Source organism: Agelaius phoeniceus, chromosome 25, assembly GCF_051311805.1.
Source record: "Agelaius phoeniceus isolate bAgePho1 chromosome 25, bAgePho1.hap1, whole genome shotgun sequence".
NCBI classification, from domain to species: domain Eukaryota; kingdom Metazoa; phylum Chordata; class Aves; order Passeriformes; family Icteridae; genus Agelaius; species Agelaius phoeniceus.
The window spans coordinates 5,210,295-5,235,476 of NC_135289.1; the positions used below are offsets into that span (position 1 = coordinate 5,210,295).

The 25,182-nt window shown below is 53.9% G+C and overlaps 1 protein-coding gene across 3 annotated transcripts in view; it reads right to left on the reverse strand.

The window, feature by feature from the left end:
• Nucleotides 1-279: 279 nt before the first annotated feature.
• AHCYL1 (adenosylhomocysteinase like 1) overlaps nt 280-25,182 on the reverse strand; it is a 30,842-nt gene continuing 5,939 nt past the window's right edge. For 2 of the 3 annotated variants that reach the window (XM_077190598.1, XM_077190600.1), the window contains exons 2-17: nt 14,485-14,596; nt 13,974-14,117; nt 13,177-13,277; nt 12,010-12,112; nt 10,911-11,005; nt 10,097-10,203; nt 9,900-10,016; nt 9,694-9,757; nt 7,769-7,857; nt 7,271-7,341; nt 6,566-6,660; nt 5,035-5,133; nt 4,479-4,547; nt 3,351-3,429; nt 2,474-2,594; nt 280-2,088 (exon numbers count right to left, since the gene is read on the reverse strand). In XM_077190598.1, the coding sequence (XP_077046713.1) occupies nt 2,082-2,088; nt 2,474-2,594; nt 3,351-3,429; nt 4,479-4,547; nt 5,035-5,133; nt 6,566-6,660; nt 7,271-7,341; nt 7,769-7,857; nt 9,694-9,757; nt 9,900-10,016; nt 10,097-10,203; nt 10,911-11,005; nt 12,010-12,112; nt 13,177-13,277; nt 13,974-14,117; nt 14,485-14,596 (1,473 nt within the window). In that variant the 3' untranslated portion in view covers nt 280-2,081. Of the gene's footprint in view, nt 2,089-2,469; nt 2,595-3,350; nt 3,430-4,478; nt 4,548-5,034; nt 5,134-6,565; nt 6,661-7,270; nt 7,342-7,768; nt 7,858-9,693; nt 9,758-9,899; nt 10,017-10,096; nt 10,204-10,910; nt 11,006-12,009; nt 12,113-13,176; nt 13,278-13,973; nt 14,118-14,484; nt 14,597-25,182 lie in introns of those variants that run through there. The other variant, XM_077190599.1, reaches the window with a different exon arrangement.

A 25,182-nucleotide genomic window follows, 5' to 3' on the forward strand; every position in this document is an offset into this window, starting at 1 on the left:
AAAGGAACGCTCCAGTGAAGGGGCTGGGGGGCTTACACCCCAAACTGGAGTGACCTGATGGGCTCAGAGGGGAGTCGGACCCCGACAAAGGAACCTGACAGGGTTTAAACCCCAAACTAAGATGCCCTGTTGAGCTTTAAAGAGGGTAAGACCCCAAAATCCAGAGTTGTGGCAATGCTCAGAAAATTCTGGCAGGACCCAATCCCAACCCTGAGGTGACCAAAGGGAGATTCCAGCCCTGCCCTTGAGACCAAACAAACCACCCACAACCACAAGCACTTCATTTTTCCTAATAGTTTAATTAGACTTTAATGATTTATTGCTCATCTGCAAGGATTAATATTGCATTCATTAAAAATCATTCCTATACAAAATAAACCTCTCGCTCCCGGCCCGCCGCTGCCGTCGCCCCCAGGCTCCCCCAGCATGGCTTATACAGACACAGAGCCCTTGGCCGAGATTCCACCCGGGATGGGTGGGAACGGGGACCCCCGGGCGTGGGGGGCTCACAGGGAAGGGGGGATCCTCCCCATCCTTCCCACAAACGCCCATCCCAGCTCGCTAAGCTGTCCCCAGGGAGGTCTGGGGGATGGTGGAAGGGACCCAGGGGATCCCTGGGATCTGTGGGGGAGCGAGGCAGGTGATCCCCAAAATCTATCCAGGAGGAGACCAGGCAGGGTGGGAGAGAGGAACAGTCAGAGGATGTGGAGGGGGATGATCTCAGCACCTCTCCCATCCCCTGGTGCCCCAAGGAGCTCTGCACAACCCAAAACCTGCAAATTCCCTGGGAAGGACCCGTCCAGGTGGATCCCTGCAAAGGGGGGAAGGAGCAGCTCCACCATCCAGGAGGTGCCAGCAGCTCCTTCCCTCCCCTGGGTGCGGAAAGGAACAGGAGCCAGAGACACCTCGGTGGGTTGGAAGGAGCTGCCCACACCCCAGCAGAAGCTGGGAAAGGGAAATGTCAGCAGGGAGGGCATGGAGGAGGTGATGGGAGCATCCAGGACACACCAGGAGAGAGTGAGGAAAACAGTGACAGGGAGCAGAGGGGCCGGGCTGGGGTAGGGGGAAGGCTCATCTCTGCATCCAGCTCAAAAGAAAAATAGTGAAACACCCCCAAAACCCACCCCAGACACCCTCAACACCACCCAGCACTTCCCAGTGGGAGATGGGAAGGCGGCCACGTCGCCAATGCTTCCTTTTTAAAACATCTAATAACAATCCCTGCCCTCTAAAACATCTCTGTAAGGATCAAAAAGGAAAAGAGGAAGAAAAAAAAACAAATAAACAAACGGAAAAAAATGTTTAAAACTCAATTAAGGTGCAGTTTGGCTAAAAAAAAAAAAAAAAACAACAAAAAAAAAAACCTAGGAGAGATGAGGATAATGCTGGGAAAGCGACCCCCATCCAGATTCAGATTAGCACCCTGAAACACTGAACTCCCCTGGACCCAGGTGGCCACCAAACCCAGGCCAGTGGTCACCAAACCTGGGCCACCTCATCACAGGGACCTGGGCTTGGGCACAGTCACCCCCTTTGCCAGGTGTCCTGCAGGCCACTCTGCTCCCAGGAAACACCTGGAGCAGGGATCTAGCAGCTAAAACTGGGCTCTTTAAGGCAATTTAGAAGTTGCAGATAATCCACACAAAGAAATAGAAGATAAGGTAGAAGAGCATCTCCGGATCCACAGGGAGCCCGGCTGAGACCGACGTGGGCTGGAAAGGTGGGAAAAAATACAAAAGAAAAGCCAAAATAAACCATTGCTGCAGGAATGAATTGCCCTTGGCCCAGTAGGAAAGGGAAAGCCCCTCCTGGAGCCAGGGCTGGGAATCAGCAGCTTCAGCCACATGAAAGCAAGAAGCAAATCCCAGGTTGTCTGGCAAGATCAGACAGGGATGCGATCATGGAAAAGGGGGAGAAAAGAAAACCTGACCTTAAAATCACAGATAAAATGTAAAAACAGGTTCTGGTGGTGGTTAACAAAAAAAAAAAAAAAAAAAGGTAAACCAAAATAAAAATGATTTTTAAAAATAATCTCTCAAATGTTGCCTTGTGTGGTCTGGTCCTTCATGGAAATGGTCCCGTCAGTATCTAGGAGAGAAGGAAGGGACAGTGAGGGACAAGGGAGGTGCTGCTGTGCCAGGGCAAGGGGATCCCACAGGCATGGGATGCCAGAGTGGCTGGCCTTGGACACTTCCAGGGATCCAGGGACAGCCACAGCTGCTCTGGGCACCCTCACAGCCAAGAATCCCTTCCCAATATCCCATCCAACCCTGCTCTCTTCAGGCACTGGAAGGGACTCTAAGCTCTCTTGGGAGCCTTCCAGCCCTCCCAGAGAGGCTCCAGCCCTCAAAGCATCTCCGTGGCCTCCCCTGGACACACTCCAGCAGCTCCACATCCTTCTGCTGTTGGAGACCCTGGAGGCAGAACTCCAAACCAAGAGGGAGCTGGGAGCTGCTGCCCCAGCATCTCTCACCTGTAGTAGTTGGGTTTGAAAGGCCCATTTTTGTTGAGTCCCAGGTATTTGGCCTGATCGTCCGTCAGCTCCGTCAGGTGGGCATCGAACGATGGCAGGTGCAAACTGGCCACATACTCATCTGGAAATGGGACAGGGAACAAGGGATCAGGGCTCCACACCCCACCACAACATGGGCAGTGATGACTGGAAGGTCTGGCTGGGCAGCACCTCGGGTTCACCATCACACAAAGCCTGGGCTGAGCCCAAGCCTGGGCTGGATGTGTCCCTAAAGGCACAAGGAGGGCAAACTGGCCACATACTCATCTGGAAATGGGACAGGGAACAGGGGATCAGGGCTCCACACCCCACCACAACATGGGCAGTGATGACTGGAAGGTCTGGCTGGGCAGCACCTCGGGTTCACCATCACACAAAGCCTGGGCTGAGCCCAAGCCTGGGCTGGATGTGTCCCTAAAGGCACAAGGAGGGCAAACTGGCCACATACTCATCTGGAAATGGGACAGGGAACAGGGGATCAGGGCTCCACACCCCACCACAACATGGGCAGTGATGACTGGAGGATCTGGCTGGGCAGCACCTCGGGTTCACCATCACCCAAAGCAGGGCTGAGCCCAAGCCTGGGCTGGATGTGTCCCTAAAGGCACAAGGAGGGCATGGAAAATCCCAGAGAAAGGAGGCTGCAGGATGTGGGATGCCTCCCATGCTGCAGAACACTAACAAAGATAAAGCAAATAACCCCAATGGATTTTAAGGTCACTGCCTGTGGCTTTCCTGAGCTTGCTGTCCCTCTGGAAGTGTTTCCCAGCCCAGGTTTGAGCTCTTCTGACACTGCTGGCACATGGATTCCCCAGGGAAAGTCAGTTCCTTCACTCACCCATCTTCTTTGGCAGCAGGTAAACATCCTGCTTGTACCGGCCCTCGGGAGCATTGTAGAGCTCAATCAGAGCCAGAGCCTGTGGAGAGCACAGGGATAAGCTGGGAACAGTCAGGGATGGCCACCAGCTCGGGCAGCACAAAGCTCACAAAGGCAGAGAAGGATCTGGGAGTTTGAGGGACACTGCAACCATTTCCAACATGCCTTGAGGAAAAGGCTCCCACCCCGGGTACATCCCTGTCTGGGTCTGCACAATCCCACTGGAGGGATGAGATGTCACCCAGCTGTTTGAGCATCTGGGCTCAACACCCCAGGGAAAAACATGAGGATGGTTTAGGGTTAGCAGCTCTTCTCCTCTTAAACCACCCAGCTGCTGCAGCACATGGAAAGGGAGAGGCAGCTCCTCAGAAACTGGCAGCATCCAAAAACCAGGACAGATTCCTTCAGGACACATGAAACTGCATCTGAGAGCTGGCTTCCACTGTTGGGAACCAAGTCCAAAACACAGGCCTTGTTCCCTGTCCCCTTGGGCTGACAGGAGTGAGGATAAGGGAATTCCCCACTGTCAGCCTGGCTGTCCTTCCCCGCAAGCACCAGTGCCACCAGACCCTCCATGTTCCCAGTGCCACCAGACCCTCCCTGTTCCAGTCCCATCAATCCCCTCCATGCTCCCAGTCCCATCAATCCCCTCTGTGTTCCCAGTGTCACCAGCCCCCTCCATGTTCCCAGCCCAAACAAAGCTTTGAGGTAAGCTCAAACCTAGGTGGGCTTAAACACATGCTGGGGGAGCTTAAATCAGTGCTAGAGGGGCTTAAACCTGTGCTGGGGAAGGTTAAACCCGTGCTAGGGGGTCTCAAACCTGTCCTAGGAGGGCTCAAACCTGTCTGGGGGAAAGTTAAACCTGTATTCCAGCCCAGCAGGATCTGTGCCATGAAACCACTCATTTAAAAGCTCTCCCAAAACTCGCTGTACCCAAAACACTGGGTCCATGCCAGCAATAACTCCAGCCCAGAAAAAATGGTATTTCTGGCAGTGGTGCCACCTCAAGGACCAATCCCAGCACGTTCCCAGCTCCTTCCAAACCATCCCCACCCCTAGGCTTGTGCAGGGCCCCACCCATGTACGGACCTGCGTGGTGGCTGTGATGGAGAGAACGAAGGTGGGAACCGTGGAGCAGCTGAGGTTGAGCAGACGGCCCTGGGAGAAAGCAGGAGTCAGCACAGAGCTGGACATGCTCCCAGATCCAAACCAAACTGAGTTCCCAGATGGGATTCACCCCCATCCCCTCCCTGCACAGAGAACCAGAGCATTTCAATTCTGCTCCAGTTTCCACCTTAACCCTTCATTTCAAAGCAGGGGAATGTTGTGGTCCCTAGAAAAGCCAGTCCTTCCTCCTGCCAGAACAGCTCCTGTGGGAGGAAGAGCCACCCAGCACTTGGGAAACCCTGCACAGATGGGGTTTGCCTGAGTGGGATGAACCCAGCTCTGAAGAACGGAGTCACATGGCACCTCTGTGGCTGCATGTGGAATATGACACACCCGCCCTCAAGAAAAGAAAACAAAAAATAAAATAAATAAATAAAAAAAAAAACCCTTTTTTGAGCCCTGAAGCTTCTCTCAGCACTTTTCCACCTGGCTAACTCTGACAGAGGCCCAAAGCACCATGGCCCAGCTCTCCACACACCTCGGCCAGCAGCACCACCCGCTTCCCATCAGGCCAGATGACGTGATCCACCTGGGAGCGCACCCGCTCCCACGTCAGCTCCGGCATCCGCAGGCTGGTCTGCAACGGGAGAGCACAGGCTGGTCAGGGCAGGAGCCAGCAGGTGGGCACAGAGGGGACACACAGGCTGGGGCAGGGCAGGAGCTGGCAGGTGGGCACAGAGGGGACACACAGGCTGGGTCAGGGCAGCAGCTGGCAGGTGGGCACAGCCAGGGAAAGCACAGGCTGGGTCAGGGCAGCAGCTGGCAGGTGGGCACAGAGGGGAAGCACAGGCTGGGTCAGGGCAGCAGCTGGCAGGTGGGCACAGAGGAGGAGCACAGGCTGGGTCAGGGCAGCAGCTGGCAGGTGGGCACAGAGGGGAAGCACAGGCTGGGTCAGGGCAGGAGCTGGCAGGTGGGCACAGAGGGGACACACAGGCTGGGGCAGGGCAGCAGCTGGCAGGTGGGCACAGAGGGGAAGCACAGGCTGGGTCAGGGCAGGAGCCAGCAGGTGGGCACAGAGGAGGAGCACAGGCTGGGTCAGGGCAGCAGCTGGCAGGTGGGCACAGCCAGGGAAGCACAGGCTGGGTCAGGGCAGCAGCTGGCAGGTGGGCACAGAGGAGGAGCACAGGCTGGGTCAGGGCAGCAGCTGGCAGGTGGGCACAGCCAGAGGTGCCACCAGGCGGGCACAGCCAGAGGAGAGGCACAGGCTGGGTCAGGGCAGGAGCTGGCAGATGGGCACAGCCAGGGGTGCCATGCTGGCAGGCACAGCCAGGGGTGGCAGCACTCACAGCCAGGGGTGGCAGAGGGGCACAGGCAGGGGTGGCAGCACTCACAGCCAGGGGTGCCAGCACTCACAGGCAGGGGTGGCAGCAGAGGGACACAGGCAGGGGTGGCAGCGCTCACAGCCAGGGGTGGCAGCAGAGGGACACAGCCAGGGGTGGCAGCAGGCAGGCAGGCACAGCCAGAGGTGCCATGCTGGCAGGCACAGCCAGGGGTGGCAGCACTCACAGGCAGGGGTGGCAGCACTCACAGGCAGGGGTGGCAGCAGAGGGACACAGGCAGGGGTGGCAGCACTCGGACACAGGCAGGGGTGGCAGCGCTCACAGCCAGGGGTGGCAGCAGGCAGGCAGGCACAGCCAGAGGTGCCATGCTGGCAGGCACAGGCAGGGGTGGCAGCACTCACAGCCAGGGGTGGCAGCACTCACAGCCAGGGGTGGCAGCAGAGGGACACAGGCAGGGGTGGCAGCACTCGGACACAGGCAGGGGTGCCAGCACTCACAGCCAGGGGTGCCAGCACTCACAGCCAGGGGTGGCAGCAGAGGGACACAGCCAGGGGTGGCAGCACTCACAGGCAGGGGTGGCAGCACTCACAGGCAGGGGTGGCAGCACTCACAGGCAGGGGTGGCAGCAGAGGGACACAGCCAGGGGTGGCAGCAGAGGGACACAGCCAGGGGTGCCAGCACTCACATCCAGGGGTGGCAGCACTCACAGCCAGGGGTGGCAGCACTCACCACGTCAATCTCAGTGTTGGAGTGGCCCATGTTGCACACGATGCAGCTGTTCTTCATCCGGTCCAGGTGCTCCCTGGTCACCACGTTCTTGTTCCCTGCAGGCACAGAGGGCACAGCTGACCCCACAGCAGTAGGAACACGAACCCTCTGGTTTCTCCTTCCCTGAACTCGAGTCAGAGAAGCTCAGCTTGGGGCAACATCAGAGGAGCTTCCCTGGGATATGAACCCTTGTGGCTGTGAGAGCAGAGAACATGTGGGACAAGAGCTGTCATGGAATACCCTGAGCTGGAAGGGATCCACAAGGGCCATCGAGTTCAACTCCTGGACCCTGCACAGGACACTCCAACAATCCCACCCTGTGCCTGAGAGCATTGTCCAAACACCCCTTAAGCTCTGACAGGACTGGGCCCGTGACCATTCCCTGGGGAGCCTGGGCAGTGCCCAAACCTTTGATCTTTGCTCCCATGAATTAACCAGGCTCTAGGAGATCCCAAAATACCCTGAGAACATGTGGCCAAGATGTCCCTCTGCTCTGGGCCAGGACTGTGGTCATATAGCAAATCAGGGTGAAAAGCTCCTGGCAGAGCTCAGCTGTTGTGGAAAATCAGGAGCACACAGCAGTGAAATGTCCTCCATTCTCAGCTCCCTTGAGACCCCACTGGGCAATGATGCTCCTCAGCCTGCTCCAGCCTTGTCTGTCCCTACCTGTGCAGGTGATGACGACATCCACCTGACGGATTACTTCACTCAGCTTCACCACCCGAAATCCATCCATGCTGCCAAAAAGAGGGGAATAGGGACCACAGTGAGGAGGACAAGCTTGTTCCTTCTCTGCCCCAGGCCATGAGGGATCTCAGCAGCTCCAAACTGCTCTGGCAGCAGCCAGGCTCTCCTCTACCCCTCCAGGGACACCTGGGCCACGAGGGAAGGCTGTGCAACAGTTGGGGTGTCCAACCCACTCTTGGAAATGTTGGATGAGCCAGGAATGTGTGGCACAGAGGCCTGAGCAGCCTCCCCAAACCAGCCAGTCAACACCTTCTGCCTGTGTTCCCATCCCTGAAAGCTGCCCAAGCCCTTTCCTATCACACCCCAACAAGGTGCATGTTCTTCAAAATGCACCACAGATCCCTGGCTTCACTCCAGCCTCTGGCAGGGTTTGGAAGAGCAGAGAGAGACACTCCTGAGCAGATGGGAGCACCTTACCAGGCTTGGAGAGCGCAGATGGGGTCGATCTCGGTGACGTACACGATGGCTCCCAGGGCTTTCAGGGCAGCACAGCATCCCTTGCCAACCTGCCAAGGCAGAAGGAGCAGTGAGGCAGGACACAGACCCACCAGTGCCACAGCCCCTGCCCTAACAGGCTGGAAGATCCTCATCTTACCCACTTGCTCAATGCCAGGAGCAGCTCAGGATGTACCTGGGGAGTGGCAAAACTGCCACAAGCCCAGCTCCCCCTCCAAGGCCACCAGCCTCCCACTGCCAGAGGGCAGGATTAGACAGGATACTGGGAAGGAATTCTCCCCTTTGGGAGTGCTAAGACCCTGGCACAGGTTGTCCAGAGAAGCTGTAGCTGCCCCAGCTGGAAATATCCATGGCAGGAGCTTTCCCAACCCAACTCTCACAGCTTGTGCAGCCCCAGCATTGCAGGAGCCTTTCTCCAAGCAGGAATTAAAAACAGCCTAGAGGAGCACACACTGCCCCCTTGCCTTTAAGCTGCAGGATTTCAGAGCCATCCTGCACTCCTCAGGGGCAGATCCTCCATCCCATGCTGCCCACATCAGCATAGGGAGCACAGGGTTCCTGCAACAGCATCTCAGACTTGCTCCCTCTCCTCAGAGGAAAATTAAAACAGAGTCCAGCTCTCCACATCACCAACCCCCACCAACAGCTGGCTCTGCTGCACAGATTCTACTCAGCCCTGTTTTGTGGACCAAAAACATTCCCAGAGCAACCCTCACTTATCAGCCAGCTCCAACCTCGGGTCTACTGAACACACCCAGACAGGGCCAGCTGGGACTCAACTCACACCCAAAGGGGAAACCATTCAGGGTGAACAGGCTGGGGGAGCTAAGGGTGCTCAGCCTGGAGCAGAGCAGGCTACAGCAAGACCTTAGAGCCCCTTCCAGTGCCTAAAGGGGCTTCTGGAGAGCTGAAGAGGGGCTTTGGACAAGGGACAGAGTGACAGGGCAAGGAGGAATGGCTCCCCACTGCCAGAGGGCAGGGATAGATGGGATAGTGGGAAGGAATTCTTCCCTGTGACAGTGGTGAGGCACTGGATGGAACATTTCAGAAAAGCTGTGGCTCCCCACCCCTGGAAGTGTTCAAGGTTGGGTGGGGCTTGGATCAACCTGCTCTAGTGGAAGGTGTCCCTGTCCATGGCAGGGGGTGGAACTGGACGAGCTTGAAGTTCCCTTCCAACCCAAATATGGGTTGGAAGTCTGGGATTCTCTGACTCTCCTGTTGTTAAGAAGTCCAGTAAAGCTTAGGACAGACCCTGGAGACAACAATGTCCAGCACAACTCCTGCCTGGAGAACCAGGCCCCAGCCCAGAGCACTCAGTGAGAGCCAGCACAGTCTCTTGGTCAAGCAAAGCTGGACTCCACTGGTGCCTAAATGAATTAGGGAGCAAATTCCTGCTGGGAAGAGCCTTTGCAGCTCCTGCCAGTCCCTGCACAGGGCTGGAAGATAAACACCCACACAGACGTGCACAGATGGAGGGAAGGTGGCAGCTCCCAGCTCCAGCTCTTCCAGGGTAGAATCAGTTACAAGTTCATGATACAATTTCCCTCTGCCAGAGTATTATTCCCAGGGAGAAGCTGCCTGCCCTGCTCAGTGACAGCCAGGCTGGATGCTGAACCTGGGCCAGGGACAGCAGATGGGAGTACCCATGGGTAGTTATAATTCAGGCCAGTGTTCCCAGCAACTGTCAGCTGTGCAGCCCAGTTCATCTGCAGCAAACTGGGAAATCTGATCCCTGATCTCCATCCTCCCAGCAGATTCCAGCAAGATTTTCCTGGTCATCGCTCACCAGGTTGGATCTACTCCTTATAGCAAGGGCAAGTGGCCTTTGCAAAGGGAATTGCAGGATGCTGAGCTTGGGGGAGGCCAGCCCAGCTCACAGAACTCACCTCCCCATAACCACAAACCACCACTTGCTTCCCTCCAAACATCACATCCGTGGTCCTCTTCAGGCTGGGGGACAGAGAGAGACCTGTGTTGGGATCAGTCAAGCCCAAAACCAGGTCAAAGCAGCAGAGCCTGATCTCTGCTTAAGAAGCAGCTGCAGCCAAACCCACCCATGTGGAAGTCTCATGGGGAAAAGAGCTGGACTCACCCATCCAGGATGGATTCCCGGCAGCAATAGAGGTTATCAAACTTCTGCTTGGTGACAGAGTCATTCACATTCATGGCTGGGACACAGAGCTTCCCAGCCTTGGAGAGCTGGTACAGCCTGGGAGAGGGCAGAGGCAGGTCAGAGCAGAAAGCAGCAACTCCCTGAGATCTCTGGCTGTGCCTTCCCAAAGCTCCCACCTGTGCACGCCTGTCACGCTCTCCTCCACGATCCCTCGGATCTTCTTGAACACGCTGGGGTATTTCTTATAAACCCAATGGGTCAGGTCCCCACCATCATCCAGGATCTAGAACAGGCAAGGAACAACAGGGAGCAGTCAGGCCTCCTACTGGGAAATGCACTGGCTGAGGACAGGATGGGGAAAAGGATTTGGAGAAGCATCTTCAGGCACTGCTGGAGGGACCGTTGGGGCAGAGACCTCTGGGTTCCCAGGTGTCTGCAACTCGGGGTCTCCTCTGAACACTGAGATTCCTTAACCCTGTGTGGAGCTGCTGGATCCTAACAGGATTTCCTGCCTCTGCAGCCTGGGAAGATGACCACAGGCAGCACTAACTAACCAGGCTGAGCTCAGGACACCACACTGATGCCCAGAAAGCAAACAGGAGAGGACAGGCTGTGGGGGGTGTCATGGCCCACACACACCACTGGTGACCACAGACCATGCACCAAGGGGGGCCATGGGCTTTGCCAAGGGAAAGGTCCCCACTATGAGCCCAGCTTTGTGAGGGAGAGGGCAGATGGCACCTGTGCAGAGAGAGGAGTGGCTGGGGCAGCTCCTGCAGGGGAAACAGGTCCCATTCCTTGGCTCATGGCAGCTCCAGCAGGAGCTGCTCCCTTGCCATTGGGGTGTGCCAACTCAGGACATCCTCTCTGCAGCTCCTGACGTTCCCATGGCTGTTCCCAGCTGCTCTCCAAGAGGTCAAATTCGAGGTCAGCAGGCTCCCAGAACAGCCCCAGGGTGGAAGGGAGGAAGAGCAGGAGAAGGCTCCTTACCATGTTGGCCTGCCAGCCATCTACATTAACACAGCGGTCAATGCACCACCAGAAATCATCCTCTGACTCCCCTTTCCAGGCAAACACAGCAACACCTGCAAGAACAGGAGCATCCTGGAGTTTGCTGGGCGTGGCAGAGCTCTCTCCTGCTTGGCCAGCTCCAGAAACACACAGACACAAGAGCCAGGGGGGCATGCAGAGATCACATCACTGCTCACAGCAGGATCAGACCTGCCCATCCCTCCCTAGAAGATATTCCCTCAAAATATTAATTCCCTAAAACAGAAATACAAAATTTTAAAAAATTAAAATAAATAATAAAAACCAAAGAAATGACAATCAACAAATAATATGAAAACAATACTACTAACAATAACTTGAAGTAGTTTTTATTGTAGTAATACTTCTATTAGTACTAATTAATGTAGTAATACTACTATTAACTGTTAAATTTTAAATGGCATAAAGCTAAATAAAATAGAATTAAAATATGGTTAAATATAAAATTAAATTCTATTTTATGTTTTTATAATTTTGTATTCATTCCTATTTATTTCATTTGTTTCTACTTTATACCTATTTCATTTATATTCTATAGAAAATATATTTATAAGCCTTTTATAAGTATCTATACATGTATTCATATTATATTGTACATTTGATGTGAATGTATATATATTTATAATATACAATGGATATATATCTATAATATATATTATTTAAATATTTATTTATAAATGTTTATAATTTAGAATTTAATATAAATATATTAATATATTAATATATTTATGGTATACTATATTTATAAAAATATATTTATATATTTATATTATATCAATATATTCATATAATATAAATATATAAATATATAAATGTAAATATATTTAATATAAATATATTTTATATATATATAAATTATAATTTTATACATTTAACATAAAATTTTTATATTATCATATATTATAGTAAATATAACATTGCCATAAATATAGAATAAAACATATATAATATAAAATGGAATATATACAATGAAATATGAAGTTCCCTGGAAGGTTTCCCGTGGGGGAGGCCAGGGAGGCTCTGGCCCAGCTGCACTCACCAGCCTCTGCCAAGGCCGCGGCCACCTCGTTCTGGGTGGAGTAGATGTTGCAGGCAGACCAGCGGCACTGCGCCCCCAGGGCACACAGCGTCTCGATCAGCACCTGCGGGACAGGGGCGGGCCGGCTCAGGGGGAACCCGGGGGACAGGGGTGCCCCGAGGGACAGGGGTGTCTGTCTGGGGTGTTCTAGGGGTCAGGGATAACCTGGGGGTCAGGGGAGCCCCAGGGCTCAGAGCTGTCCGGAGGGCCAGGGGTTAGGGCCAGGAGTCAGGGGTGTCCCAGGGATCAGGAGTGATCCAGAGATCAGGGATAACCTGGGGGTCAGGGGTGCCCCAGAGATCAGGGGAGTTCCAGGGATCCAGGTTGTCCTGGGGGTCAGGGGTGTCCCAGGGATCAGGGATAACCTGGGGGTCAGGGGTGCCCCAGAGATCAGGGGAGTTCCAGGGATCCAGGTTGTCCTGGGGGTCAGGGGTGTCCCAGGGATCAGGGATAACCTGGGGGTCAGGGGTGCCCCTGGAGATCAGGGGTGTTCCAGGGATCAGGGGTGTCCCAGGGATCAGGGGTGTTCCAAGGCTTGGGGTGTCCCGGGGGTCAGGGATGCCCCAGGTGCCAGCAGTGCCCCAGGGGGTCAGGAGTGCCCCAGGGGGTCAGGGGTGTTCCAGGGATCATGGGTGCCCCAGGGGACGTCCTGGGGGTCAGGGGTGTCCCAGGGGGCCAGGGGTGCCCCGGGGGACAGGGATAACCCAGGGATCAGAGGTGTCCCAGGGGTCAGGAGTGCCCCACAGGTCAGGGGTGGCCCAGGGGGTCAGGGGCACCCCAAGTACCAGCAGTGCCCTGGGGTCAGGGATAACCCAGGGGTCAGAGGTGCCCCAGGTGCCTGCAGTGCCCTGGGGATCAGGAGTGTCCCAGATGTCAGGGCTGTCCCAGGGGTCAGGGGATGACCCTGGAACAAGAGCAGACTCCCAGGGTGCCCCTGACCCTGGCCTTGGGCAGCAGTGATGGGCACAGGAATCAAATGCTGCCCTGGGGAAATGCCACCAGCACATCCTTTCCAAAACACGTCCAGACTCAACTGAACGGTGCCTTCTCCCATTCAAAGAGATAAAGAACTTTGTTCCCCATGGAAAAGCTGATGTCCCAGCCCAGGTCCCCCAGATAAGCACTCACTGCAGTCTGTGCTGTGATGTGGGTACAGCCCACAATTTTAGCTCCAGCCAAAGGCTTCTCCCCCTGGGCTCGTTTCCTGAGCGAAATCAGAGCAGACATGTCTGCAAAAGGAAAAGAGGTTTTAATGCTGGTTCAGTCTGCAGGGTCCCCTCTCTGCCACAGCTCCCCTCCTTTCAGGGTCTCCCAGGATACCTCCAGCCCCAAAATTTCTGCTGAAGCTGTTACACAGGCAGGGAGAAAACTCCTCACCCCTAGCCTGGCAGGTCTGTGCAAAACGGGACCAAAACACCAGTGTCATTTGTCACTTGACCAAGGGACTGGCACTGCCTGGGTAAGGTTCCCAAGGACAATCACCAGTCCTGTGGCAGCAGGTGAAGCACCTGAACTTGAAAACAGAGCTGCCACAACTCAGAAGAGCTGCTCTAGATGTGTCTGGATTATCTTCCCCTTCTAAAAGGAGAGTTACCCAATCACCCCAATGGAAATGGTAACTCAGCTTCCTACCACCCCCATAGGAAGGGGTGGGATTTTCAGCTTTGATAACTCTGAAAGTGTTACAAAATCCTTGTCCATCCAAAGCCAACAAAACATTAAACCCTGCAAGAGCTCTGCTCCTGCTAGAAAAAGGGAGGGGCACAGCATCAGTGTCTGCTGGCACATCTCACTCCTCCCTAACTGATTCTGGGGGGAGGAAACAGGACATCCAAGGCTGCAGCAGGAGTGGGATTTGCCATTCCTCAGCTCCTGGTGTCCAGAGCCTGCCCCAGGCCCCCGAAGCCCCACCCTCCCCTCTGTACCTTGCTCAGCGATCTCAATCTCGCGGCGCCCGAACTCGGCCTGTTTGATGTTCTTCACACAGAAATTGCTGCTGCCCTTGGAGTTGGTTTGCTGCTTCTCTCGGGGGGACACCTCATCATCAGAGCTGTCTGTGTACGAGGCAGCTGAACCAAAAGAGCAATGAATGAGTGTTATGCCAGGTTTTATGGAGCCAGGAACCTCCTACCCTTCAGGTTTCTGCTCTGTTTCCCTTCCCAGCTTTCACTCCTGGCTCAAACTACCAATCTCCTAAGGAAATCCGATGCCCTGAAGGAATTTTGCACTCTTTTTCTCTAGAACAGCCCAGAGGTAACGATTATCAACTGGCAATCAATCAATGCCTGAGCTTCGAGAATGCCTGGAATCATTCCCTCAGCATCCAAGTACAAACAGCAGCACAACTCCTGCCTCAGGGTGTGAGCAGCACCTTCAGTGCAGCACCCACGCTGGGTTTTTGAGAGGAACACACAAGGACAAGGAGCTGGCACCTACCAGAGCTGTAGCTGTCAGTGGAAGACTGGGAGATGGAGCGGGACAGGGACCTTCGGCCCGTCTTGGTCGGGAATTTGGTGAACTCCTGCATGTCATCTGCAAACTGGATTTGCTGGGAGCAAAGGAAAGAAATGCTAAATCAGGATGTGATCCTTAGGGTATGGCACCTCCCCAGGCTACAGGGACCCGTGGATCCCTTCAGTCCACAAAAATAAACATCACCAAATACGAGGCTAAAATGCCAAAAATTAAATCCCTTCCTCTGCCTGAAAAGCTGCCACCAGGCTTTTGTCACCCTGCAAATTTGACACACCTGAAGATAAAAGGAGCACCCTGAAACATCCCCTTTAATCCCTTCCCAGCTCCCTAAGGCTCCTTCAGGAATTACACTCCTTGTACAACCCACATCCCATGTGGAGGCAGAGCCCCTACCCCAACCAATCCCAGCAGATTTCTGCCCAAAAATGCAGCAGTAAGAAAGCTGGGGTGGTCCAAACAGATCCCTGGTGCTTCCAGGCTCTTCCCCAGGAGCAGAGCATCCCACAGGTTAAAAACACTGCACATCCTTCCAAAACTGACACTAAAAGTACAGGAAAAAACCTCAGCAAGAGAGAACATTTCAACAAAAAGAAGTTGACATTGCATTGGCTTTCAACCTCCTCTGCAGGACAAGATGTTTCCATTGGAAGAGAACCCCCAAAACAGCCACCTCTCTCAGCCAGAGGCAACTCAAAGCTCCAGCACCTTCCACCAGATCATCAAATTTAACTGTGCTGGGCCAAAAAGAGAGGAAAAATAACCCAAAACTGTTCAGCTGCTGTGCTCACCCTGAGTGAGCAGCCAGCAAAGGGCCCTATTGCCACTCCTGCCAGTGAAAGGGAATTGGGGAAAGCAGCAGCAAGCCCAGCCTGCAGCCCCCTCCCTGCTGCCATGCAGGAGACCCTGACAAAGAACCCCAGCAGGGCCCCTTCACTCAGATCATGTCACTGCAGGATTTAATTTTGCCATTTAACAGGGATGAGACATCATGGCAGGGAGTGGGGTTAACAAAGCATCCCCGGGACCCAGGAGACCTTGAGAGGAGTCCTAGAGAAATCAAGATGATGGAAAGAGACAGCCCAGAGCAGCCACAAGGAGGGGCTTTCAGTGCCACAGCCATCCCAAAAGCTCCCTGAAAGCTTTGATGCAGCAAACAGCCTTCAGAGGGGACAAGAATGAAAGTATTTAGTTGAAATGATCCATTCCAGAAAGGAGGAATCTGCACAGGCTGGAGCTGGGGTGGCTGCAGCACCAGGACAGCTTTTTGGGCTGGAAAATGTTGCCACAATCCTACAGAATCCCAGCAGATGGGCCAAAACCAGCATGGTATTCCACCTGGGAAGGGACAGGGGGTATGAAACCCATGGGTGACTCCAAGGGAGGGCAGGAGGGATGATGTGGGACCCCAGCATCCCTTCCAAGAACTGACTGGCACAGAGAGATCCATCACCACACCCAGCCAAGCATGCCAGGCATTCCTGTGGGTGCTGCTGCTGCAAGGTTTCCAGCCAGCTCCTCCATCCTGGACACATCACAGGCCAGCACCTGCTTCTCTCACTAGACTGCCCAGCAGACTCCAGTCAGATTCTGATGCAAACTGCTTTAGTTTGTATCAGTGGAAGGAATAGGAAGGATAAATGGAGATAGAAGGTTTGCTTTTGCAATTGTTCGAGGTCATTTGGTGCAGAGGGAGGATTTGGAGGGCACCACAACCTCCATCCCATGGGAGAGCAGAGGGAGGATGAGGAGGGCAGGATCCAGAGGGCATCCCAACCCCTATCCCCACAGGAGAGCAGAGGGAGGATGAGGAGGGCAGGATCCAGAGGGCACCACAACCTCCATCCCCACAGGAGTGCAGAAGGAGGATGAGGAGGGCAGGATCCAGAGGGCACCACAACCTCCATCCCCATGGGAGAGCAGAGGGAGGATGAGGAGGGCAGGATCCAGAGGGCATCCAACCCTATCCCCACAGGAGTGCAGAGGGAGGATGCAGAGGAGACCACAACCCTCAGCCCTGTGGGAGATCAGAGGGAGGACCTGGAGGGCATTGAAAGCTCCATCCCCATGGGGGAGCAGAGGGAGGATGCAGAGGCCACCACAACCCCATCCCCACAGGGAAGCTGGTTCTGGGATAGAAGCACTTCCAGGCAGGTACCAATGTTGTGCTCAGGGCATTTGGCAGGAGCTGGCAGGATTCCCAACAAGGAATGATGTGGCTGGAATTTGTTCAAGATCTGTTCCTGGGAACAATCTTCCCCACACAGCCTGGGATAGGTTTGTGCTACTTCCATACCAGTGTATTGCTCATGGGCACTTCCATGGAGGAAAAAGCATCAGCAATTTCAGGACACAAGATTTCCATGCCTTCACATCAAGCTCTTCCTCTGGCAGCTCATCAAACCAGAGGGTATAAAAAAAACATTCCCCATAAAACAGCTGCTGGCATTAAAACAGCTTAAAGTGTTAGCTGAGGAATTTTCTATATCTCAGGGAAAGGTTTCCAGGGAAGAGGTGACCCAGGAGGGAAAAAACAAAGCACAGTGCTCCAGCCCAGGGTGCAGGTCTGTCCTGGCCTGCAGCATCCAGGATGTGTGTGCTCTGGGACAGGGTAATTCCCTCCAGGGAATTGCTGCCTGGATGGTCTCATGGAGCAAAGTTCCTTTGGGATGCAGTGGAAAAGAGAGGATGGGACAGAGGAATGCTGCACTGCCCAGTCCCACAACGCCCCACACCACAATCCACCTCCCCTTCAGGGCTCCAGCTGTGAGTGCTGAGCCAGCTCTGAGGCACAACCCCACCCTGCAAGAGAAAGAGCAGGTTTAGAAACACGGGAACGAGGGGATTGAATCCAAGGGGAGAGAAAAAGCAAGTGCTAAGCAAAGCAAGTGCTGAATTACCCCCAGTAATCCCTGCCGTGGCTTTACCAGGGCTCAGCTGAACTCCCCCAGCTTAGCAAAATCTGTCCTGGCTAAAATTATCATCAAACACCACGAACAGCACCCAAACCTGAGGAAGCATGGCAACATCCAAGCCCTCCTTGCCCGGGGAATCGGCGGCGTGTCCGCAGCGCGAGGGGCAGCACCGGGAGCTGGGCTGAGGAACCGCAGCAGAGGTGCGTGACCAGCGCCCTCCACGTGCCCAGCTCGAGCTGCATTAAGGAGACAGAGAAAATCTCCTAATCCCTGGGCCTGTCATGGGAGCTGGAATGAACAGCATTCCCAGCTGGGGGGCTGTGGGTTAGTGCTCCCTGGCTCAGCAGGATTGGGGCTGTCCAGCTCTCCAGAACAGGGTGATGAATTGTATCCCAAACTTCATCCTGCTGGAAGCAGCTTTTCCAAGCGGGTGGAGCACAAGGGTTTAAGAGCAAGGAAAATATTTTTTTATCCCAGAAATTCGTGGTCAAGTAGGGAAAACAAGACAGCACCCATTTCACTGCATAGGAATGAAGCCAGGGGTTTTCAGCATCACTGCCTGGAAAAGGAGAAGAAGGGGCCGGAGATCTAAGGGGCCAAATGAGCAGTTCCCCACTTGGAGCAGCAGGGATTTTGGGATATGTTCTGCAGGAAAACAGCAGGATCCACCATCTCCTGCCAAGTTCCTGCAGAGCATTGCTGGGCACTGCCTGCTCCCAGTGACACCAGCCAAGTCAGGAGGACATTTTCTCCCTTTGGGAAATCCACTGCCACTGTGCCCATTCCCAAACAGATCTGACATTTCCCAACAACAGCCGCTCATGTTCAGCCCAAACCACCCTTGCCAGGCCTGGAGCTGAGGGAGCACTGTCCACCCTCTTTGGCCACACTGCCCAGAGCATCCCAAACCACCAGGAAGCTGAAGACCAGCCTGAACAAGCTTCTCTGCAGGGCATAAGGATAAATCCACTGAGAACATTGGTGGGGCAGCACCAAAGCCAGCAGCTCAAGTGTCCCCAGCACACACAGCTTCATTTGTTTAATTATTACGACACAGGGAGGACAAACAGATTGCAGGTCTGGATTGGTACCACCTCACCAAACTGGCAGCTCATGACTGCAGGGTGTGCCATCCTCCATGGCTGATCCCAAGCACTTTCCCAGTGGTCAGCCAGGAGAGCAGTGTTTGGAGCTGACACAGTAAGAAAATTCCACTCCCTGGCTCCAGGATGAGCCCAGCATGTCCCTCTCACACAGGACAATCCCACTTTTCATTTTAACACTTCTTCTATTCCCAGAACAACTCCAGAGAGGTCATTTAAGTTCCTTTGTTGTGCTACACATCCCTGACTGCATCCCATGCAGCCTTGGGGGAGAGCAAGAGCAGATTGTGGAAGGAACAGAGATTTTGGAAAGCATCCACCAACTCACAGCTGACATGGCTCATCAATGCACAGGCTCCACAGGGGAAAGGACACAGGCTGGGAAGCAGCTCCAGGCTCTATTCCTAGCACCCCCAGGTTTGCTTCAGCAGTCCTATTATTATTATTATTAATTTATTATTAGGGACAATGTGAGCATCAGCACATATACAGCCATGGGAAAAGTGTCCTCCCAGCCAATTCTGTCCTGGATAAGTGGAGTGGGGACAGAAGCAGGCTCCACACATCACCCAAGATAAGCAGGAAGCAATGAACCATCTAAAAAACCCTCCAGACTTCTGAGTCTGACATCCGTGGATGTGAGGACACAGCACAGTTGCCCAGGGAGGAACAGCAAAATGGGAGCAGAGCATGTTCCTACAGCCACACAACCACCTCTAAAGCAGAAGAGTTTCTGCAACCCACTTCTGTCCTCCCAGGAGAAAGCCTGGAAGGATCCAGAGTCCTGGGACCCTTCCTTTGGCTGCAGAAAACCAGAAGCAGGGATCAGGACTATTCAGTGCAGCCAGTTCCCCTTATTTTGTGTGTTCTCCCAAACAAAAACTCCCTGGCAGAGGCTGGGAGGGCACTGCTGGATGCCAAGGCAGCCCTGACGTGATCTGTCTCTTAAGTTCATCATTTCTTTGTCATTCCTGGAAATTCAGCCAGACAAGGAATGTTTTACAGCTCAAACAAGCATCCTCCTCCTCACCAGCCCTGCTCCCACATGAGACAGGAGCAGCAGCTCAGAGCAGGGCTGGGATTTGCCCACCTGGAGATGGTTTCAGTCTCCAAGGATTCCTTATCTACAGAAGGACAGAGAGCTGCTGGTTTTCCTGAGGAGGAGCTGGGTCAGGCATTTCTAAAGTACAAATTGTTCTAATCCAATGATTTACAGAAGCATCCAGGGAGGGCAGAGGCATCCCAGGGAACGAGGCCCTTCAGCCTCATCAGCAGAGGGGAAAAAAGTCAGATAACCAGTGTTCACCTTCATTCCAGGTGCAAAGGAAGAGAGGAGCAGCTTTGCTTGAGCAGGGAAGGGACAGAGCTGTCCCATGCTGTTTTCACAGCCACCCAGATCAGAGGGGACCCGAGTTTCCTGACTGGGAGAAAAGAGCTATTGCCACGTTTGCTTCCCTGAGGCCATCCCAAACCCTGCAGCTGCAGGTTCCCAATGCTCCCAGTGTGTGTCCCTGTGCTGGCCCCTGCAGCTGGCCCCATGCCCACTGTGGCCATGCCAGGGCACTGGGTTTGTTTAGAGCACTTGGCTGCCCTGTCCCCAGGCCCCCTCTGCTCTGCTACCAGGCTGGGAGAGCCAGGCCCTGTTCCCACAGGACAGTGTCTAGACATGAGCCTGGCAACAGGGGACACACAGGGGGACACAGCTCCTGCTCCACAATCCAACAGGACAGGGATTTTTGGGGTGGGAATCAGCAAGGCAGACAGGGATGGTTTTAGGGTTCTTTTCCTGGAAGGTTATCCAGCCTGGAAGGGTATTTCTGGATCACAGCACTCCTTAAGGATGGAAGGGAAGGAAAAACAAGGTGCTTGGAGAAGAGAGATGGGGGATCAGAACCAGAAGACTCTCACCCTGACAACTCACCATCCTCATCCCCAATCCACTGGGCAGGGGAGGGTTTGGAGGTGGATTTGGCTCTGTCACTCCAACCATCCCATTTTGCCACCTCTAAGCTCTGGTCACACGTGCCAGTGCAAACCTGGATGGCAAAGGGCTGCACAAATTTACATCAGGCTATGGCCAACCCATGGGAAAACCACCAGATTCCCAGTTCAAATCCTCCCAGCAGCAAACAAAACCCCAGCCAGAGCCCATGGCCAGTGAAGGTGGGGCATTTTCCCCAGCAATGCCCATTGCTTCACCCCACCATTCCACAGGGCTGCTGGAAGAGCAGGAGAGCTGCCCAGCAAGCATCTCCTGGTCCTCCACAGCCTGAGCGCCAAGGGCTCTGTGAGAGTTGGAAGTGAAACAACCTTCAGGAAAAAGGACCTGTTTCTTCTCCAGGTGTGGCCTTGGCAAGAGGAGAACTTTCTCCTGGTGGTTTCCCCAACTTTGATAAGAAATCCCAAGTGCTCCATTGAGACATGACAGCTGGAAGAGGTTCCTGAGTGTGCTGCTCTGTGCATGGAAGCACAGCCATGTGGAATTTGGTGCTCCTGGATGTGTATTTCTCACTCCCAGAGGGCTCACAGGGCAGGCTGTTCTCCCTAGAGGCACAGACCTGCCTGGCACTCTCCCCACCAACTCCCCAAGCAGGAATCCCAGCCAAATCTCCACCTGGAAACCTTTACACTGCTCCCACTGAAGAAGTAAAAGGGCACTGAGGTTCTGGCAAAACAAACCAGCCAAGCCCTGAGCCCAACATTCATCTTCCACCGCCAGAGAAAAGCTGGTTGGGTAAAGCACTGAGGGAAAAAAAAAACCAAACCAAGTTTCTGTGAGTCCAAGAGGAGAATTAAGGACTTCCACATGAATCTCAAAATTCAGCAGAGAAAAAGAAACACCAGGAAAGAAAGAGACCCATTCCAAAGGTTACTAGGCTGGAAATCACCACGAGATTTCAGTCATGATAGGAATCACTGTAAATGCCAGTTAAAGGAAAAATAAACGGAAGGAGGGATTCAATAAAAGAAATGTCATTTTGAGTGTTAAATAGTAACTGGGGATAAATCTGCCTCATAAACACCTGGAGGTCAAAGGTGTGCTCCAGCAGGAGCAGAGGGAAAGCTCCCCACCAGCAGATAAGGAAGCAACTAGCCCTTGGACTGCAGGAATTGAGGCAAAGGCTTGGGCCTGGCTTTGAGGGAGTGAGATATCGCCTGAAAAACACAGGGATATCTCCTGAAACACGCGGGGAGAGCTCCCGAAACATGCGGGGAGAGCTCCCCAAACGCGCGGGGAGAGCTCCCCAAACGCGCGGGGAGAGCTCCCCAAACGCGCGGGCAGAGCTCCCCAAACGCGCGGGCAGAGCTCCCCAAACGCGCGGGCAGAGCTCCCCAAACGCGCGGGCAGAGCTCCCCAAACGCGCGGGCAGAGCTCCCCAAACGCGCGGGGACACCTCCTCAAACGCGCGGGGACACCTCCTCAAACGCGCGGGGACACCTCCTCAAACACACGGGGACATCTCCTCAGACACACGGGGACATCTCCTCAGACACACGGGGACATCTCCTCAGACACACGGGGACATCTCCTCAGACACACAGGGGTAGCTCCTCAAACACACAGGGGTAGCTCCTGAAGCACACAGGGGTAGCTCCTTCCTGGCAGGAACAGCACAAGTCCAATGTCTGGATCCCTAAGGGCAGTGAACTCGGGTCATGCCTCACAGGTTAACCCCATAATCCCCATGAATGGGCAAACAGCAATGGGTCTAAAGCCATCCCAGATTTCTCACCTCTGGATTTCTCACCTCATGATTGCTATCATGACTGAAATCTCGTGGTGATTTCCGGCCTAGTAACCTTTGGAATGGGTCTCTTTCTTTCCTGGTGTTTCTTTTTCTCTGCTGAATTTTGAGATTCATGTGGCATCCCCAGTGCCCAGCCAGACTATGGCACAGCACATGTTTGGGCAGCAGGGAAATCAGTATTAATTGGAGTTGCCACACTGGAAGAACTGCACAAGCAACACAAGGTCATGTCCTTGCAAGGACAAGGGGATGGATTCCCACTGCCACAGGGCAGGGATAGATGGGATATTGGGGAGGAATTGTTCCCATTGAGGGTGCTGAGGCCCTGGCTCAGGGTGCCCAGAGCAGCTGTGGCTGCTCAATCCCTGTGAGTGTCCAAGGCCAGGCTGGATGGGGCTCAGGAGCCACAGCAGAGGGAGGAACTGGGTGAGCTTTAGGGACCCTTCCAACCCAAACCATTCCCTATTCCATGACTGTGGGTTAAATCACTCCCAGCAGCTTATGGGGCAATCTGGGGACTGCTGGCCTCCAACAGGCCAGCTGCCAGAGCTGGAAGCCCATGGAAATGTGTTTGTGTGTCAGAGCTGAGAGGGAATCAGCTTTAATTAGCATCAATTTTTAAACTAATTAGAAAATGCCTCTCCAAGCACAGTTTCATGAGACCAAGGGAACACTTGGAAACACTGTCAAACAGCTCCTTCAGCAACACCTCATGGTCTGAAGGGAAGGCTTGCCACAAAAAAAAACCAAATTGAGAAGGCCAAACTTCTGCTCCACAATCCTAAAGCAGTCCCTGTGTTTTGGGGGAGGAATCACTCCCCTTGGCACTCTGGGCACCCCACCTACCTCCTCTTCTCCCCCCAAACTGCCTTGGAGAATCTCAGCATTCCAAGACTTCTACTGCCCTTTCAAAAACCAAAACAGCAAATCCCATTCAGGAGAGGCTCCAGCTATTCTCAGGTACCTGATAGTAGGTGATCCTCCACCCCTGTGTCACAGTTTTAAGGGAAAACACCCCTCAGGATCAGCATGGAAACAGGAGCAGCTTATTCTGGAAAACTGGAAATCCATCCTCCCCCTGCCCTGACTCCCAAAGCCTCTCACAGTGCTATTTCCACCAGAGCTGCCCATTCCTCATTTACCAATAGCCTTTTTTCAGCCCTGGAAATTACTTGGATTTTGATGAATCTGATGAGAGACAAAACAGGAGAAACCTCAGGCTTCAGCATGGGCTCTTCCCTGCTCAGGAGTCTGAGGAATCACCACCAGGATGGACAAACATCAGACTTGTGTCAGAGCAAAGCCAACCTTTTCCTGCAAACAGGGCTGATTCCATGCAGCCCCTTGCTTTTGAAGGAGGCAGGAGGGATGAAAGTGATTTCCTTGTGGAGATGGCAAGCTCAGAGAGTATCTGGAGAAGGAGTTAGTTACTGTAGGAGACACTGTGCTGCCTGCAAGATGCTGACAGCTCCAAGGTCAACAGGGATCAGCCAGATGTTCTTGCTCCAAAACATGCCCAGGTTGGATGCAAAACTCTCCCCACAGTGCAGGAATGTGTGAAATCTGGAGCTCCCTGTTGGGAGGTGAAAGGAGGAGAGGCAGCAAACAGCAGACACAGGCTGAACCTCACCCTCATCTGGAAGGAGGACACTAAAACATGAATTTCAGGAAGGCAAAGGCCCAAGGAGCCTCCTTTTCCAGGCTGCCCACTTTTTCTGACTGAAAGAGGCCAGGAGAAGTGCTCCCCTCCACCCACAGCACACAGATAAAGCAGGCTCCAGCAGCTCCCACCCAAAGCCTGGCTCCTGAGTGCAGGCAGCTCCTCAGGCAGGCAGGAACGGGCGCTGCCAGGCAGCTCCAGCTCTGTGGGGGCAGCCAAGGGGAAGCTGCACCCAGCTCTGAGGGCTGCAGGAGCCTCACCCCAATTACAATGCAGCCTGTTCAAGGAGCTGGAACATCATGTCCTCGGCCACCTCAGCCCTTTGGCTGTCACCAACCTGAAGTAAACAGATTCTGCAGCAGCAATAAGCTCGTTACCAAGGCCACCGTATTGATCCCACAGTGCAATTAAAATTCACAGTTCAAGCAGCCCGAGTCAACAGGGCAATGAGGGCAGCTCCAAAAGGCAGGACCGACCTCAGCTTCCGCATCCTGCTGGCTCAGAGGCACAGAACCCATGGGGAGAGAAAAACAGCCCAAATTCTTCCCTGTCCGAGTGGGGAGGACCTGGCACAGGGGGCCCAGAGCAGCTGTGGCTGCCCCATCCCTGGAAGTGTCCAAGGCCAGGCTGGACAGGGCTTGGAGCAGACTGGGATAGTGGAAGGTGTCCCTGCCTGTTGGAATCCTGGATACTGAGAATTTTAAACTTTCTGGGCTGAAAGAGAATTTTCAACTTCCTGTGCAAGAGAACATTGCATTTGACCTGAGGCTGGGATTACGGGTGTGTAATGACAGGGGTGGAACTGGGTGATCTTCAAGGTCCCTTCCAACCAAACCATTTCCAAACCAGCAGCTTCCTCTTTGGACCATCAACCCAAGATGTCCCAGAGCACCCAAGGGTTAACCATGCCAGGGAAGGCTGCAGGGATGATGTGGGCAGAGAGGGATGGGGCAGAGTGGATTCCAGCACTGCTCAGGGTGCCCAAGCCCCTGGAATTATGCAGTGCCCTGGGCAGGGGCTCCACACAACCTGCTGAGGTGTCACCATGATGCTCCTCCTTGGTGGGGCTCCCTGACTCTTCTCCCAGCCCCTTACAGACTCAACCCCTGGTTTCACAGAGTCTCACTCTGGGAGAGGTTCTGGCACAAAGTCCTTCACACTGAGGGCCCTTGGGGCCACCAGCAGGTCTCAGGACAGTCACCTGGAATGTCACCACCGTGTGCTGAGTGAAGGTG